This window comes from Drosophila sulfurigaster, chromosome X (genome assembly GCF_023558435.1).
Source record: "Drosophila sulfurigaster albostrigata strain 15112-1811.04 chromosome X, ASM2355843v2, whole genome shotgun sequence".
Lineage (NCBI taxonomy): Eukaryota > Metazoa > Arthropoda > Insecta > Diptera > Drosophilidae > Drosophila > Drosophila sulfurigaster.
In genome coordinates, this window is record NC_084885.1 from 6,207,669 (window position 1) to 6,227,062 (window position 19,394).

The window sequence follows — 19,394 nt, forward strand, 5'->3', positions numbered from 1 at the left end:
CAGCTCAGTTGGCCAGGGCGTGGTTCAAATCCCGGGTAAGCAGTCAGTTAGTACATGGTATACTCACACATAGCACATAGCACATAACACAACATAACATAATATGAGACGTGGGTTGGGTTGCTCTTTATATACTATACGTATGTGGTATATAACTCGAAAACAGCATCCACAAAACTGCAGCGCAAATCAGGGGCAATGCACATACACAGCATCCACACAGCGAGCGAGGTGGCAATACTATGCAGAGAGAGAGAGAGAGAGATAGAGAGCGAGAGAGAGAGAGAGACTAATGCCTGGGGAAGCTGCATCTTCCTTTGCACAGTCGCAAATTTTTTTTTGTTGGACTGGGATACGCGTGCTCTTTGCAACCCTTAGACATCAAATAAAAATACAATTGGGGATTCGCACGCTCTCAGAGCTGAGCTCAGAGCTCAGAGCTCAGGATACATGCCCATATCGAGTTATAAACTGCGAATTTCTCGGCGACTTCTTCGGCAGTTGGAAACACTTGTGTATTCATTTCCTTGATAGTTACATACATTCATTTATCTCTTTCTGTCTGCTTATTTGCTGGCTGGCTGCTCCCATTCTGAGGCATAATTATGGCAATTATTGTTTGTAGAACAATTGAAGGCACCCGCTCTCTATTTCCTTTCCTTTCCTTCCCTTCCCTTCCCTCTCTCTCTCTCACTCTCTCTCTCGGCAAGTATCAAGTGAAGTGTCCGTTGGCACTTAACTTGACCCACAAAGAAGAAATTTCTTGTGCATTAAATATTTAACCATGATCGGATTCACTTCCCGCATCCCCATCCCCACCTCCACCTCCCCACCCTCCAATCCATGAATAAGAATTGATTTAAGTTTGTATATATGTTTTATCATTTATTGTAATTCAAAAAAGTTGCTAATCAAATGCGGGTTATTTTCTCTCTTGGTTTTCGGGTATAATAACATGAATGTTCTTTCTTTACTTTTCTTTTCTTTTCTTTTTTGCAATATTTATTTTCATTACTTTTCTTTTTTTCCTTTTTTTTTGGCTACTGGAATATGAGTTTGCCACACAACTTCTAATGTGTCAGTGAGTGTTGGTGTGTGTGTGTGTGTGTGTATCGAATTCATTTCGTAACTAGTAACTAGTTGTAATAAATTCTAATATATAGTTTTTCTTTTTGGTTTTTCAATTTTTGATTTGCCATATTCGTTTCATCGAGTTTGATTTTGAGCAGCGTCCAAGTTTTTTTTTTTTTTGATTTTTCTTTTATTTTTGTTGTTGTTGTTGTATAATAAATACATGGTAAGAAAATGCATACAAAGTTACAGTTATACTAGTTAAAAATTTAGTTTCGAATACATATAAAATTGAGATAACTAAGTTATACATACACATCGTATATATATGTATATATATACTATATATCTATATAAATATTCGTTAGTTGATGCATAACTCGAATACACAATACTTTCTGTGTATTTTCAAATTCGAACTCAAATCGTTTTGGTTCCAAGTACATAAGAATACGAGAGAGAGATATCGCATCTATATGTGGATATTCTCCATACAGATAGAGATATACATACCATATAGTATGTTAGTCATAGAAAGCAATATTCAACTTAGGCTAAGTAAAAACTTCTTTGGCATTTTGAAAAATATACAAGAGAAAATATGTAAAACTTATGTATAGTATTTTTAGTTGGTTTTTTTTTGTATACATATATATTATTATTCTGTATATTGTAGATACATATATATATCCTATACCTTTATGGTAGTTTTTTGGATTTTATTATTTATTTATTTATTTAAAAAAAAAATGTGATTTCTCTCTTAAGTATTTTAAAAAATACATTACATAGTTGTTCGTTTCATTTTCATTTTCATTTGCTTTGCTTTGTGCGTTTGTTTTTCCATCTTTGTTTTTTATACCCGCTACCCATAGGGTAGAAGGGTATTATAACTTTGTGCCGGCAGGAAATGTATGTAACAGGTAGAAGGAGGCATCTCCGACCCTATAAAGTATATATATTCTTGATCAGCGTCAACAGCCGAGTCGATATAGCCATGTCCGTCTGTCCGTCTGTCCGTCTGTCCGTCTGTCCGTCTGTGTGTCTGTCCGTCTGTCCGTCTGTCCGTCCGTCCGTATGAAACACTGGATCTCAGAGACTATAAGAGATAGAGCTATAATTTTTTTTCGACAGCATTTGTTATGTTTGCACGCAGATCAAGTTTGTTTCAAATTTTTGCCACGCCCACTTCCGCCCCCGCAAATCAAAAAAAATCGAATAACAAGCGTAATTTTAAAGCTAGAGTCACGAATTTTGGTATATGCAATAATTACTGTAATAATTATGATTCCTGAAAATTTGGTTGCGATCAGATAAAAATTGTGGAAGTTATTAAAGAAATACTTTCGTATGGGCAAAAACTCCTACTTACTAGGGGTCTGAGTTGCTTTGGCCGACAATCTGGTACATTGTGCCGTCTATGGTATATTTTGAATGCGGTACTATATCGATATACCACATATACCATTTGGTATATTTTTTAGTATTTTTTTTAGTATTTTCGGTATATTTTGAAAATGATACCGCAATATTTTGCCTTTATTTAAAATGGGTAGCGGGTATCTCACAGTCGAGCACACTCGACTGTAACTTTCTTACTTGTTTTTTTTGGTGATTTGTCCTTCTAACGTTGTGGGTCTTATGAAATACTGAATAGATTTGACATTACTAATACATATAGTATGGAATGTACGAGTATTATAAAAACTTTCGATACTACTCGTAGGTCTTAGCTAAGTATTTGCTTTTTGCGTTTTTTTTTTGTTGTTGCCGTTAATTCGTAAATAAGTCAGAGAGCGAGTTGAACAATTTGAACAAGCATTTGGTAAGTAAATTATCACAAGGGAGTGGTTTCTTTATAAAGAGAGTGGGAAGAGAGAAACGAACGAAGCGCTTAACAAGTATCAAGTATCATAATATCATCAAACATTTACTAAATCTAGAAATTTGCAATTCAACAAACTCAAAGTCAACAATCATAATAATTTATAATTAATAATAATAATGATAATAATAAACGAGGTGTGTGTCAACAATCAAAAATTTTGGATCCTACAAATCTATAAGAATGCATTCAAGATTAATCGAAAAGTACAATAATTACGTAATTGTTGTAATCTTAAATCTTTATAATGTGTGTATATATGTAAATGTAAATGTATTGTATGTATATGTTTGTATATAGTACGTAGTTTCATTGCATTCCTTTTTGATATTCTTTTTAGTTTTTTTTTGTTTTTGTTGTTCTTGAAACATTTGCAAATACATCTAGGCTTACTCGACTATGTATATCTTCTGTATATAGTTAATACTTTTCGTGGTTGTTTGACTTTATCGCTCGCATTTTTTGGTGGGGTTTATGTTGATGTTAAATCTTGATGTTGATGTTCATGTTAATGTTCATGTTAATGTTGATGAAGAAGAAACTTCTTAATGTTATGTTCAATAGTTCATATTCATTCAGATGCCAACTATATGATATCTTCTAAATCGTTTAATCGAACTCTCTTGGTTATACTAATACTGCGAAATATCGGCGCAGTTAAACGATGTATGTATATATGTTTTTACTTTAATGTTTCACAACTCGTGTTCGGTGAAGTGACTTTTGCATCTACATATATTTCAATCAACATGTAACTAACTTTCTGATTATACGTTAAGTGTGTGTTTGTGTGTGTGTGTGACATCATCTATTAATATGCATTATCATATTTAGTATAATGTATAATGTATCGTATCGTATTCAAGTTTTCAACTTTTCTTTCTCGCTCACACTTTTCATGCACACTTGAGATTGCTTTTCTTTTTCAGATCGTCAGATCTTCAGCAGATCGTTTTCATTTCATTCCATCTAGCGGATATGTTTAGCTGTTCCTTTCGCACCCGCCTTTGTTTTTTTTTGTTTCCTTTTTTTTTTTGTTTGTTGTTGTTCAGGGTTAAAAGACAGTGAAATATGGTTCTCAAAAATGGTGGGTGATGTTCTTGCTTATTCTCTTTTCTTTTATGTTGCCTACTCGCTAGCTGTGGTGGGGAGTGGAAAACGGGCGCAAAGGGGGGCGATTAGGACTTGGAACTTGGATTTGGAGTTGGAGTGGGGTTAAACAAAGGTGAGCTCATTGCCGCTGAGGGCGTCGATGAACTCAAAGTGCGCGTAAACTCATTCACCGTTTATGACATAGACCGGACAGAAGGCCTTCTCCGTGTTGAGGCTATGCGGCGACAGGGCGCGGGCTGGTGGCCGTTCCAACCGGCTAATTCCGCTGCCGCCGCCCTGTTCGCCTTCCAGTTCGTTAGCGTCAGCTCCAGCTCCAGCTCCAGCTCCATTTCCAACTCCAGCTTCAACATTATCATTTCCTGCTCCATTTCCATTACCATTTCCACTGCCACTGCCACTGCCATTTCCATTACCATTACCGCTGTCCACCTCCTCGACCGTTTCGAGCTCACCACCGGCCAACGTTGTCGAGCAATAGCAGTACGATAGATTCGTCTTGAGATCCTCACAGAATTGCTGCTGCTGCGCAATGCTTTGAATGCGCGAGCGGGCGAATTCTCACATGTACGTTGGCTTCAGTTTATACGCCCGCTTCCAGATCTCGCACAAGCACACCGTCGAATGGAACCGATAGAAAATGGCCAACGGCATCGACACATGCGTGATGATGGTCCAGGCCCACAGCCCATAGAAATTCAGCTGAATGGGATGCGATTCGGCACGCGATTTCTCCAGCGTACTTATCGCCCACATGGCCAAGTTCACTACCAGCATAAATGTGACAATTTCCCTGCCCGGCTTCTTCCTCAAATGTTCCGGACTTACCGCCTGCCTTCGACTAGCATCGAGTATGAACATCGTCTGGCATGCGGTCTGCACGATCGAAGCGAGCGCATTGATCGGCACCAACATGTCATCGCTGCGCAGCGTAAAGTGTCCGGCAATCACCGTGAATATGTTGTACAGAAACGAACCCGTCTGAGCACCCACCAGAAGAATGTCGTCCAGCGAAAAGCTGCGATACGCATCATACTGCAGATGCCGAATCTGGATCATGCCCAGCAGCGTGGCAATCGTGGCGGTGCCATAGATCAGCAGCTCACAGATCGTCACCTCGGTGACGGCAAGCGAAACGAAGTCGGGTCGTGAGATGAGCACAAAGAAGATGATCAGCGAGATGATGGTGAGCACCAGAATGAGTATGCCCACAAACAATCCTTTATGGGCACGTGCACAGTCCACGGAATAATGATGAGGCGAACGCTTCATCGGGGAACTGATCATGTCCGGGCGCTGGGGCGTTGGTGTCTGTGGTCGGGAGATGCTGCGCCACATCACATACAAGATGGCCGCACAGATCAGCGAGTACTCGATGGTGCAAGGGAAGAGGAAGGGCGATGCATCCTGCACCAAGGTGCCAATAATGTTCGTACGTCGGCACTCAAAGATCTGATACGGACCCTTCAAGCCGCGAGGCACACGCAAATGCGCCGTGGGATCGTGTGCGATCACCGCATGACCACGCGAATGTCCCGGGATACGATGGGAGATGCGCAGCGTGCGATTCTCGGGATTGTAAAAGGTGAGTATCTCGTGTTTCGTCTCCTGGATGAGCACATTGAGCCACACGGCAAGATTGGTGCCAATCATGTGCATGAGACCAAAGCGTGCGATGATCTTGTAGCGATACACTTTGATCTGCTCGTTGTTGAGGAAGATGAAGTACATCTGTATGAAGATGAAAGCCATGCGTGTGGCTGGCGTCAGAGCGAGCAGCACATTGTGGCACTTTGTATCCGGATTCAGCTCAAAGTACTGACCAAATTCCAGACCCGAATAGATCATGCTTCCGATGCCAAAGGCTGCAGAGGAGAAAGGAGTGTTTCATTGAAGATTAACTGAGTTGGATTTATAGGTATTTCTCGACTTACCCACAGCACCCATGCGCAGATAGAAGCTGCCATAGTGATGCTGCCTGCCCAGCGGAGACAGCAGCGATGGACGACGCACCTGTATAGGAGGCGGTATGCGACGATGCGTCGATGTGCTGTCCGTATCCGACTCATCCAGGCTGTCCGAGCCACTCGCTTTGGCTGTTGACTTGCTGGGCGATGTGGCTGCAAAAGTGAATGTTGTTTAGGGACTAAAGTATGAGAGAATTTAATGTGTCTTCACTTACCTATGGGCACGGGCAACTTGGGACGTCCCCAGAGCAGAGTGGCGTACATGAAGAACAGAAAGATCATGCTGCCAATGTACAAATACAAGTAGTAGACCTGCCGATAAAAGGAGAGTTCAAAGGGAAGTAGTAGAGAGGAGGAAGTGAACTGTCTATACAAAATAAGATTCAATGCATTTTAATATTATATATTTTAAATTGTCAAAAAATACGATACAAAAAAAAGATGAAAGCAAAGTTAAAATAAATTACAGAATATCAATGGGAAATCATGAAAAATGTCTGAAAATTTCTAACTGAATACACATAACAAACTGACAAGGAAAAAAATGGATTTATCTCATGAAAGAGAAAAAGTAAAGAGGGAAGTCAAAAATCTATTCTTTGTGCAAATAACGAAATTATTAACTAAAGAACAAACTAACAAGAGTAAGAACTTGCGAACGAATTCAGTTAAGTAAATAAAATAATAATAATAATAATAAAAGTTACTAGCAGCAAAGCAAGAAAATGCTTCGATTTAGAAATATCTAGAAAGATAAATTAAAAAGATCTAGAAAGATAAATTAAAAAAAAAATTAAAAGTTGTCAGGCATTTGCCTGACTTCTCTGTTGTTAGTTAGTTCATCTTGAAATATATACAAATTTTGCACAACATTTTTCTATTTCTGTAAATATTTCCAATTTTGTTTTTTAACCTTGTTGCCGAATATACATTGAATAAAATGTAAATGTTACAGAAACAGACAAATGTTATACATAATTTGTGTCTATTTCAAGATTGACTAACTAAAAACAGAGAAATTTATAAGTTATGAAAATAAAAACAGAATATGGATTTCAACTAAGAAAGTATGAATAAGAATTAATGAATGATTATGGAAAAAACAGAATTAATCAATTTAAAATGTAGAGAAAATCAATTTTTGGAAGTATTGTTGAGTATGAATAAAAACAAGAAAGTGTTTGAAGCAGGAAAGAAAAAATAAAATAAAAAACGATTATGCAAATTCTTAAAAAAAAGAAAAGCAGAAATTGCAGACTGAAAAGCAGATATAAAGTAAGAAAGAATGGTTCCAAGTCGTAGACAATGAAAATACTTGGAAGTGTTGAAAGGAACAAAAACGGAATAACAAAAAAATAACAACGAGAGCAAGTTGTAAAATAACAGAGAAGCAGCCACGACAAAGAAAAGAGCAAAAACAAAGATGCGACCATGTTGTAATCAGATCAGTTGGGACGATAACTAACCTCATAGAACGATGGCGGAATGTAGGTGGAAATGACTTCGGCCATGGGAAAGGCGACGCCCATAACGACGAGCAGTTTGCCATAGAGAGCCGAGAAGAGTGTGGCCAGAGCATCGCCGCTGCAGGAGACAGAGAGAGAGAGAGAAAAAGTTGAGTTGAGGATGGAGTTAGAAAAGTACTCGATACTTACGCTTTGACGCGCGGCATTGGCGGATAGACGAAAGAGGGACGATGGGTGCGCTTGATAGCTGGCATCACTGGATAGTTGGTCAGCTGATGCGAGTGATACATCAAGGCCAATTGGCCAGCTTGTCGCTCGCCATCCGCCGAATGACTCAGCTGCCGCTGCGAGCTGCTGCCCGGCGACGAAGGTGGCTCCGAGCTGTCGCCGCCACCTCCACTTCCCCCGCCTCCTCCGCCGCCAGTTGTAGCCTGTCCAATATCATCGTTGGCATCGCCATCGCCGCCGCCAACGATCAAACCACTTGGTCCGGCGCTCTCCAAGCTGCTCTTGTGCGGCAAACTGGACTCATCGATGGTCACATGATGCTGCGAACCCGAACGCGCCGACAGCCGACCCGGCGAGACATGAGCCACCGCCTCGGTGGGCGTGGCACCCAGCATGGCGCTGCTGCTCAGCACGGGCGCAATGGCGCGATGTGCGTAGACGGGTGAGCGTCCCGTGCCCTCGATGTCCTGTCCAGCGGGGGGCGGCGCATAGCTGCTGGGCACGGTGGGCGTGGCCACGCGTACGCTGTGATGCGTGTGGTGATTCTGATGATGCGGATGCTGGAACTGATGCGGCAGATGATAGTGATGATGGCTGCTCGTGAAATGCGTCCGCGGCGGCTGACTGGTGACTGCAGCTGGAGTGGGAGCGGGAGCGGGTGCGGGTGCGGGGGCATCCACTTCGCTCGTCTTCTGCTCGTCCTTGTAGCTGATGCTGGCCAAAGGTTGCTCCGCTGCAATGGCACTTTTGTTGCTCTGGTTGCTGTTGCTATTGCTGTTGCTGCTGCTGTTGCTGCTGGAAGTGGAAATGGAAGACATTGGGGATTAGCTGGAGAACAGTCGAGAGTTCGCTGGTATTCCGCTTGGGTTTGCAACGTTCAGCGACGTCGATTCGTCGACTGATTGGCGACAGCAATTGTTGGATTTGCATGAGGCCCCGTTTTGGTTTTGATTCGCGCAGATCTGCAGACAGCAGCAGACAACACACAAACTGGACAAGAGCTGCTGCTGTTTGCTGCTCTTGATGCTGTAGATGCTGCTGCTGTTGCTGTTGGGGCTTAATTAAATAATCGACTAGCTGTTGCCATGGGGCAACACAGCAACAGCAACAGCAACATCAACAGCAAACATTCAGTCACACACAGTGTCACACTTGTTGTGTGGGGAGAAATTCCTCATCATTTTGGGTGCCAGACACTTCCGCCGAGGCGACGACGTCGTTCCTCATTGTGTGGCACTCCAAAAAAAAGTGCCACAAAAGATTCACAGCAGATTCACATCATATTAACGGCGAGTACTCATCATTCAAGTGAACACAGTTCATCAGCCATCAATTCTTGGCACTCATCTTCCGCACGCGAAATAAATTCGCAGCACACAAGAAAAGGTCAAAGCACGAGCATGTCAAAATATTATGTATACGCAACCGACACAAATTTCAACATCTTTTCCCAACAACACACATTATTTCTTCTCGACAGCTTATGCGTTTTTTTTTAATATGAATGTGAAGGTAAAGCAGCAAGTCAAAGATGCTGCTGAAAAGTCTTTAGCTACGTAAAGTATTCTACATTTAAATCCTCTCTTTGTACATCGGGAAATTTAATGGCATTAAATGACATACAAAGTATCTGTCGTTGCATTGGCCCTTTTTTTTTTGCACAAAATATACAAATTGTTGGATCTCTTTTTACTAATAAGCTACTCCAACTGAATGTCTATTATAGTAGATTATATTATTTTTGTTCGTTTCAATTTGACACTGTTTAAGTAGAAAAGTTAAATAGATCAATACGAGTACTCTTAACTCTTCTTAGACCAAACATATTTATACCCGCTACCCATAGAATAGAAGGGTATTATAACTTTGTGGCGGCAGGAAATGTATGTAACAGGTAGAAGGAGGCATCTCCGACCCTATAAAGTATATATATTCTTGATCAGCGTCAACAGCCGAGACGATCTAGCCATGTCCGTCTGTCCGTCTGTGTGTCTGTCCGTCTGTCCGTATGAACACCTAGATCTCAAAGACTATAAGAGATAGAACTATAATTTTTTTTCGACAGCATTTGTTATGTTAGCACGCATATCAAGTTTGTTTCAATTTTTTTGCCACGCCCACTTCCGCCCCGAACATCGAATAACAAGCGAATAACAAGAATAAAAGCTATAGTTTTGGTATATATGTACAATAATTACTATAGTAGTTATGATTCCTGAAAATTTGGTTGCGATCAGATAAAAATTGTGAAAGTTATTAAAGAAATACTTTTGTATGGGCAAAATCGCCTACTTACTAGGGGTCTGAGTTGCTTTGGCCGACGGCCCATTGTGCCGTCTATGGTATATTTTGAATGGTGTACTATATCGATATACCAAACATACAATTTGGTATATTTTTAGTATTTTTTAGTATTTCCGGTATATTTTGAAAAATAATACCGCAATATTTTGCCTTTACTAAAAATGGGTAGCGGGTATATCACAGTCGAGCACACTCGACTGTAACTATCTTACTTGTTTTAGTATTTTCGGTATATTTTGAAAATAATACCGCAATATTTTGCCTTTATTAAAAATGGGTAGCGGGTATCTCACAGTCGAGCACACTCGACTGTAACTTTCTTACTTGTTTTTATATAAACTATTGTAAGATTAAAATATAATATGTACATATATAATTTTCAGACAGATGCAAATAATTAATATTTGTATTTCATAATGCAAAAGCGTCCCACAATTTGCGGCAATCAGATATCAGAGGGAAAAAGTGTTTGTTCGTTTGTTTGATTGGGGAAATTATACAGTTCGGTGTGTGTTTGTTATGCATACTATAGAAGTAGCCATGACATGGTCATTGTCATCATAGTGAGCAGCTGATTTTCAGCGACTGTTTCAATTCTGTGTTCGCTACATTCACTCCCACACACACACACACACACACACACACACACACACACACACACATAGGGCTTTTGCGGTTCGCTTAACCGCAATCTACTCCCTCCTTCCCGATTCGGTTGTGTTATATCTATGTCGAGAACATACCACTAAATTGCACTTAATAACAGCAACAGAGAGAAAGAGAAAAAAATGAGCAACTAATGAAAGACCTGCGGCTGCCGCGGCGACTGCGACTGGAACTGAGATTTTATGGGGGGGGGAGATTGGGGACTGGAAATGGGGCTCTGCCCACGTTCACAATTGAAACTAATCGCACAAACCACAAAAATAATATGGAAATAGAAATGAAAAAATGTGAAATATATATGTATATATGTATATATATAGCACAATTCCAGCTTGATGCGATTAGATGACGAAGCGACAAACTGGGATTCCTGAATGCCTGTCAGGCGCAGCGCAGCGGAGCAATTGAGGCACAAACGAGACAGCCAGACAGGTGAATTAAAAGCGAATCCTAAATACAACAACAACAACAACAAAAACTACAAAATGCAATCTGAGAGCTTTGATTGAAATATGTTATGCATATCTAAATTAAAATCTTAGATACAACATATACCAAAAACTAATGCTAGGCAAAGATAAGTAGGAAAGTCGAGCACACTCGACTGTGAGATATCCACTACCCTCTTTTAATAAGAGCAAAAACATTGCAGAATTATTCCAAATATATATACCAAAAGTATACCAAAATATACTATATACACAAAATATATTGGATTCTTTTTTGGTATTTCAATATAGTGCTAATTTTAAAAAATATCATCGAGTATTACTATTAAAATATACAAATAACACATATGTACTAAAATATACGAAAGGCTATATTTGGTAAATATGATATATCGTAATATATTCAAGATTGTTCCCGACTACCATCTGAAAGCGTTTTTTAAATAAGTCGTACAATTTGTATCTAAATGCAACCGCAGCCATGATACTCTTCAGGGTAGCAGGTATACTATATATAGATTCATTTAAATAGAACTTGAAGAGCTCTTCATAATAATCTTTCTCAAGTACAGGCTTAATTAAATATTCTCAGCAAACATTTGCTTAAATTAAGCTGCAATTTATTTTCATCTAATATCTGTTATTATTTTTGTTGTCAATTATTGCCATAAGAATTCACTTTGACATGTTTTGTTTGGTTTAGTTTGTTTGCTGACTCTGACTCGAGGTTATTCACACGAAACATTGCGCATGTGAGTGCCATTCATTTGCATTCACATTCGCATTCACAAACACTTGAGAACTACAGTTGCGAGTAGTAAGTTGAGTGTTGAATGCTGTCGACTATCCGATTTAGCATTGAGTTTTCGATTGAGATTCATTTTTGTTTTACTAGATTGAGATACAACTTTAGATTTGGATTAGGATTCAGCGAGTCACAGTTACAGTTACAGATTCAGATTGAGATTGAGATTCAGATTGAGATTGAGAGGTTGCAGCACTCAAGAGTATTGTGGAGCGTTGCCGGCACTTCAAAATGTGCACGAGAGTCCTTAACGTCGGTTGTGTGCGGCATATGGGCACGGATGGATGCCAGGATGCCAAGGAGCAAGGACTACGACTAGGCAGGATTAAGGGTACGTGGCACGTACAATGCGCAACTGGCAACAAGTGGAGGAGCTTATAAATAACCTTGACACAGGGCAACAACAAAAAACAACCGAGAGACGAGAAAAAGCGGATGCGGTTGCACACGACGAGTGTCCTGGCGAGCAGTAAGTTGATTGAAGCCGCAGGACCTGCTCTGTGTGTGTGTGTGTGTGTGTGTGTGGCACTGTGGGTCATGCACTCAAGCGCTCTTGTAATCAGATTTCTAAAAGCGTGCTGCATACTTTATGGCGCTTCTACTTTGGGGTTGTTAACCTGCCACATTCGTGTGTTGCACGCTGTCGTGTTGTCGTTGCCGTGTCCTTAACTCAACTCAACTCGACTCGACTCGACTCAACACGACTCTGTTGCATAAATAAATGGATGCGCCTGGCTTGGCGAACGTCAAGGAGAGCTTTGTTGGCAGGCGGAATGCAGAAGGAGTTCGAGTTGGCGAGCAGGTAACGTTGTGAGCTTGAACGCTCGAAAGCGGCTTTATTCAATTGAGCACACAACTTATATCGATATCGAATCAATAAATACAGTTGAACAAGCGCACACGGCAACACGAAGCTCAGACGTTTTTAAGCCCGTGATGGTTGATAGTAAATAGTGAAGCAGGAAGCGCAGCTATCGATATCGAAATCGAATCATAATTGAAGCATTGCAAAAGCAGCTTAAGTCAAGTTACAAGTTACAAGTATTTCTTGGTCAATAGACCACAAAAATTGTTGTCTCTAAGTATCACATAAAACGCTCAATCAGCTTAGCAATACAATGTCGAACGTATTTTAAATCAATCTTAAATTGAAGATGCTTAGAAATGAGAAGAACTATTTATAAATTCTGTATATAAATATAAACGAATTAATTTATTTTTTTAAAGGAAATAAAGCACAAAAATATTAATAATTCATTGTTGCGTTGCAATTTAATTTTGAACGTATTTCAAATAAATCTTAAATTTAACTACCTCAAAATTGAGTAGTTGTTTATTCAGTTCATAAACTATTTATTAATTCTGTATATATATTTTTTAAGAATTTTAAATCGCAAAATAAAGCAGAACAATATTGAGGCAAAATGGTTGATGCTGCCTGCAATTGAACTATTTCCAAACACTGTTTATATATTTATTATATTATATTATAAGGAAGCAGAGTAAATTTTAGCCAACATCGTGATTAATCAAATTTGCAATTCGATTTTGACAAGTCTAGACAGTTAATAATGGTAACAAGTAACCATATCGAAGCAACTGTATAAGCTTGGTTTTTAGTATTCGGCACGCAAATCGATTGGCATTAAGCATACGCCCTGTTGAGTGCATTCGATAATTGGCTGTAGAAGTGGACAAACAATTCTTGTGCACAAAGCAATTAAAAGTATAACAGTTCGTGACAACACAGACTGTGATTTCCCGCTGGCCATTGTGGTGCATTCATTTAGTCTCGTTTCGTTTCGTTTCGTTTTGCCTCCGCACAAACACACGCATACAAAATAAATGTTGCCAGACAAGGAATATGCACTGGCCTGGAAGTGTGTCCATTAGTCAGCGCCCGGTTGGGTAAACAAAAACCGCAAAGGCAATAATGGAGTCGTTGAATGGATGTGTTGCTTCTGCTGCTTCTGTTGCTTCGGTTTCGGCTATGGCTACGGCTTCCGGGCTCTGCGCTTATGTCCAGGACAACGCTCATGTCCACCACGCCCAACATGCAATTGACCTATTTAGCGGGAGGGTATTTGAGGTTAAGCTTGTGGGCGTTCTATTGGCCAGACGTTGCTTTCAATTGTGTCAGCAGCAACAGCAACAGCAAAAGCATCAAAGCCCGCTGGCAATGCTGATGCTGATGCAATGCCAGGTGACATCGGCTGAGGACAACAACCTGCAGCATCTCGTTTCTTGTTGCGCAATTTGTTCGTTTCGTTGGCAAGGCAATCAACTCGGCAGCTAACAAGTAACAGCAGCAGCAGCAGCAGCATCAACAGCCTGACACCCAACGTGCCAACCAACGTCGCGTATACGCACTAGAAAATGCCGCATACGCCGTATGGACCTGAATGCCTGCACAACTTGTCAGGGTGTTGCACTGGAAACGTGATGTTTAATTAATGCAAAGTGTAAAAGCAACGCGCACATCAGTTGTTGTATGCATAGTGGCAAGAGAGAGATAGCTGGATACAGATAGTGTACTCCACAGAGAGAGAGAAAGAGGGAGATGGGACGCATTAGTAGGCGTCTGACAAGAGCCCAGAGCAACAAGCAGCAAGCAGCAAGCAGCATGCAGCATGTAGCAGCAGCATGCAACATGCGACAAGCCTCGAGTGGCATGAGTTAAACAGTTTTGGCTCGGCTATTAAGAGCAACTAATGGAGGCAGACGACGAGCGACAGCGTCATGGCAACGCTTATGCAATTAATAAAGTGCGAGACAAGAGAAGCCGCAGGGCATCGAGGGAATGTCCATGTCCATGTCGATGATGCTGATGCTGATGCTGACGTTCACGTTGACGTTGAAAGTCTGCCGCTTCAAGAGGCAAGCTCATCATAATGCAAGCATAGAGCACATCACATCATCAATCCATCAAGCAGAAAATAAGAACAAGTCGCTCTCTTCCTAGATGGTTTAAATAGATATCGAATTACACGACAAGCGCTCAAACTATAAACCTAATGACCTCGTATCGCTGTCTCAAGATCTACTCCTCTACCTAAAGTAATCTGTTCAAATTGCCTTTATTAAAGTGCAACATCATCTTCTCAATAACTTACAGGAAAAAAGAAAAGCAATGCAAAATCAAGTAAAAATCAGAAAATTAAAAAATCTAATGTGTTCTAATTATGAGACTGCATTTCAATACTTTTTACTGAATTAATAATGATCCCAAGTTCGTTACGAGAATCTGGTGGGAATTGCAAGAAATGCATTAATTATGCAATGTTATTTTAACATTAGCATGAAGTGTGGTTAAACACAAGTACTTCGGATAGCTGAATATAGGATTACAAACTAAACGAGTTAAACGATGGAATTGGCATCGGAAAAAAATCTATGCAGCGGAACTATCAACAGTTAGGAAAATGACAATTTCCTGGCAAGTTTCCGGAGTGCTTAGTTTAGTTTGCGGTCTAGTAAAGTGAACTTTTCTATTAAAAAATGGAACGAACAAAAACTCTAAATTCTATTCTGAAGTTCAACTGAACTGTAGAATTATTTTCGACCCTGCCAAACTCTAAGAATGACAATAAACAAACTCACCTGGGTTGCTCTTTGGCTGCACCGTTGACTGTGGCAGCAGCAGCTGCTGCTGTTTCCGCCAACTTGGGCGGGCTGCTGACCAACGGCGGGCTGCAGACCCGCGGTGGCGTTGTGATACGTGGCGGACTGTGCATCTGCCGCGGCGGACTCTTCGCCAGCTCTGGGGGCGAGCTGCGCATCAATGGTGGCGATGGCATTGCCGGAGCACCTTCACCAACAGGTGGACTCTGCACACGTTCAGCACTGCGTTGCGATGATTTTAGCGATGGAGCTGGACTGCGAGTCGAGATCGAAGTCAGCGATTTGACCGATGTTTGTGACTTTAGCGATGCTTGGGGGGAGAGCACGGGCGGTGCTGCAGCGGATGCCGAGGCAATCGAACCGGTGCGCGAACCTGCACGCGAACCATGCTGCGAGCCAGCTCGTGATCCATGCTGTGAGCCAGTACGTGATCCGTGCTGTGAACCTGGCTGCGAGCCTGGCTGTGATCCAGCTTGGGAACCTTGCTGGGAGCCATGCTGCGAACCACCTTGCGAGCCATGTTGCGAACCATGTTGTGAACCATGTTGTGAACCATGTTGCGAGCCGTGTTGTGAGCCATGCAACGAGCCTGTGCGTGACCTCTGGCTGCCGCTGCGACTGGGAACACGACTGTCCGGCTTGGAGGACATCGCTGCATTGCCCGCAGCCATGGCAGCGATGGCGCCACTGGTGGACATGATGCCACCGCTGGCAATGCTCGCCGCCCTCGGTGAGCTAATGCTGTCAGCTGGCTCGTCATCCTCGTCATCCTCGTCATCATCGTCGTCGTCATCGTCGCCCACATTAAGCGACATCTTGTCCACGGACAACTCATCTGTCTCTACCTTGGTGAGCTCCTCATCATCAATGTCCTGCGGCTGTGACTGTGACTGCGACTGCAGATCGTCGGACAAGGGATTAGCATCTTCGAGTCCCGCTGGCGGCGGTGGAACAAAACCCCTTCCACCCAAACTATCCTCATCTAGTTCGCCAAAGTGCTCAGGTGGCGGTGCAATGATCGAGGATGCCGAATAGCCATTGCTGGGTGGTGTGGTGATCGTGGTGGACTCATCCTCATTGTCTAGCGATCGGCTATACTCCTCGGCGGCCAACTGCTGCCCCCCGCTCACCGGCAACGGCTCCACATCCGCGTCGACCTCGTGTTCCCCCTCGGCGGCCTGCTCTGTGTCTTCGGGCGTTGGCAGCGGATCGGGGAGAATTCGTGGAATAGGCTGCGGCGAATTGGGCTGCGATTCCTCCTCACTCTCCGAGGATGGAGTCAGCGGTGGTATTTGGCTGACATGTTGTGCTGGTGGCGAGACCATCTTGCAGATGTTGAGCTGTGGACACGGCGGCGGCGTCACCGGCGGTGAGGGCGAAGTGGATGGCGATTTGGTCAGCGGTGGCGTGACGCTGCCCTGCACATATGACAGATTCGAGGGCAGTGGTGGCAATGGAGGAGGTGGCGTCGATTTGTCATCATCCTCATCCTCATCCTCATCGTTGTCATCATCATCGTCGTCGTCCGCCTCTGCATCCGCATCGGCGCTGTCCTCCTGCGACTGCTGCATGACTGCAGGCGGTGCAATGATTGCTTCATCGGCATCATCGGTCTCCTCACCATCCGTGCGCAGTCCGGCATCGTCCATGGGCGATAATGGTGGCGGCGGTATAAGCTCCAGCTCCAGCACCGAATTGCTCGGCGAACCGGTCGCTAAATTCTCTGCCTCCTCGTTCAGCTCCTTCTCATCATCATCATGTTGCTGTTGTGGCGGCGGTGTTGGGGTTGGCGGCGGCATATCGTCCGTTTCCGTGACCGTGGCCAGCGGCTGGCCGAGCAACGTGCTTGGCGGTGGCGGTGGTGCCACTAGCAGTAGCATCTCCTCGCTCACCAGCGACACTGTGGGCAACGGCGGCGGTGGCGGCAACAGTTGAATGCCCGATCCGGAGGCCAGAGCATCATCCAGTTGGCTGCCCACATTGCTGTTGTCCACCTCCTCGATGTCCGAGTCGATGCCCTGTGCAAAGTCCATGTAGAAATTGTCGCGTGAATCGCTCGAGCCGCGTCGCAATTTCAGCGACAGCGACAAGTCCGGCGAGCTATCCATCTCTCTCTCTCTCTCTCTCTCTCTCGCTCGCTCGCTCGCTCGCACTCCCACTCACTGCCTCTCACTCGCACTGCTGTTGCTTACTGTTGCCTGCTCTCGCTTTCTCACTTGCTGAATTCCTTTAGACAAGTGCAGCGATAATTGTTGTTGTTATTGTTTGTGCTTTCCCTTTCCCCTTCGCGATTTTTGCGTTTTCTGCTTTTACTGTTACTGCTACTGTGCTGTTGGCTTTTGTTATTGTTTCCGCCGTTTTGCGCTTTTCACTTTGTGTCGCCTACGCACATTTTGTGTATCCTGTTTCCACTTGGCTCAAGTCTCCCTATAAAATGCAAAAGCAAAAGCTGTACACACACCACACACAAGCATACGCACACACACACACACGGGCGCGTAGTACGCAGAGCAAAGTCATCAACACAGCCTCTCTCTCTCACTCTCTTACTCTCTCACGCGTAGTGTTGAGTGGAGCGGGGCGTCTGTGGTGTGGGGCGTGGCAAATTGCATTTGCTGCGCATTTGGCTATTTACGCAATGCGTGTACGTGTGTGTGTGTGCGTGTTTTGCGAAAGCGCGTAATACGGAAGGCGCAACAACAACAACAACAACGCAACAACCCCGAAACAAAACGACGAACAAGTAGCGGTACTTTTTTTTTGTTTTTGCTTGTTTTGTTTGTTGCGCAGTTCTTGTTGACTTACTGACCAAATGCACACAAACACAAATGCAAATACCGCACACTCACCCACACACACACACATACACACGCATACAATACACTCTCACATCTACGCCAAGCAGTGCAGTGCAGTGCAGACATTTGCATTAAGCGGCAAAGCAGCAAAGCTTTTGAATTGTAACGGTTAAACAACTTTATGTATGCCAAATGCGAAGCCGCAGTCAATGCTGACGTCGACTGCGACGCCAACGCAAAATAATGGTTTGCTGCTGCTGCTGCTGCTAAAAGGACGTGTTTGTGGCTCTTCCTGTGAATCTCGCTTTCCATGTGTGTGTGTGTGCGTTGGTGTTGGTGTGTGTACACCAAAAATATTGCGTATGTGTTTTTGTAGGGCAGGGATTGGGCTTCCTTTTTTGCTTTCTTTTTTTTTTTTTGCAACGTGATTAAACTAACCGAAACTATAACCAATTGTAATGTTTGTGAACAACTTTTTGATTTTGTTGTATTCGTTTTGATGTCCTATTTTTGTTTGCAATTAACGTTGCCGTTTACCGTTACACGTTAACTTTCACGTTCGCGATTCGCTTCGGTTACGGTTTCGCTTTGCGGTTCCGGACTTTTTTTGGGGGCACACGGAGCGCGCGCCTGACGCTGGAATTTTTTTTGCGATTCCTGCTGCGGCGGCACTTAATTCTAGAATGAAACAGCAGCACGAGACAAAGCTGCGCCAATGCCCCGTCGCAGCCTCTCAGCCAGCGTCAGCGCCAGCATCAGCCGGAGCTGAAGCCGAAGCCATTGCCGCTGCCATAGCCGGAGGCATAAAGAGAGCGCTCTCAACTCTGCTGCTAGCGAGAGTGCCAAAGTGGTTGGAGAAAGTAAGAGAGAGCGGGAGAGGAAGATACTGCGTACGATGGTTGTGCACACACAATTCATGAATGAAACGTTTGCTGTGGCCTGCGAATATTGGCGAAAATTTAACCACTGTGCGCTCTTTTCTCTCTCTCTCTCTCTCTCACTGTCTTGCTTCCTTTTTACGTCG

General features: G+C 43.0%; 1 protein-coding gene across 2 annotated transcripts; it reads right to left on the bottom strand.

Annotated features, from left to right (window-relative positions):
* Positions 1-2,816: 2,816 nt before the first annotated feature.
* LOC133847251 (proton channel OtopLc) lies at positions 2,817-19,042 on the bottom strand. Of its 2 annotated transcripts, none has more exons than XM_062282156.1 (7): positions 18,809-19,042; positions 15,552-17,999; positions 7,689-8,513; positions 7,500-7,617; positions 6,249-6,345; positions 6,001-6,186; positions 2,817-5,931 (listed from the first exon to the last, which is right to left on the bottom strand). In XM_062282156.1, exons 2-7 carry the CDS (start codon positions 17,678-17,680, stop codon positions 4,628-4,630), a joined length of 4,659 nt encoding a protein of 1,552 aa, XP_062138140.1. In that variant the 5' UTR covers positions 17,681-17,999; positions 18,809-19,042; the 3' UTR covers positions 2,817-4,627. The 2 variants fall into 2 exon arrangements, with proteins under 2 accessions (XP_062138140.1, XP_062138139.1); XM_062282155.1 differs by having other exon boundaries at positions 7,689-8,522.
* Between the last annotated feature and the right edge of the window lie 352 nt (positions 19,043-19,394).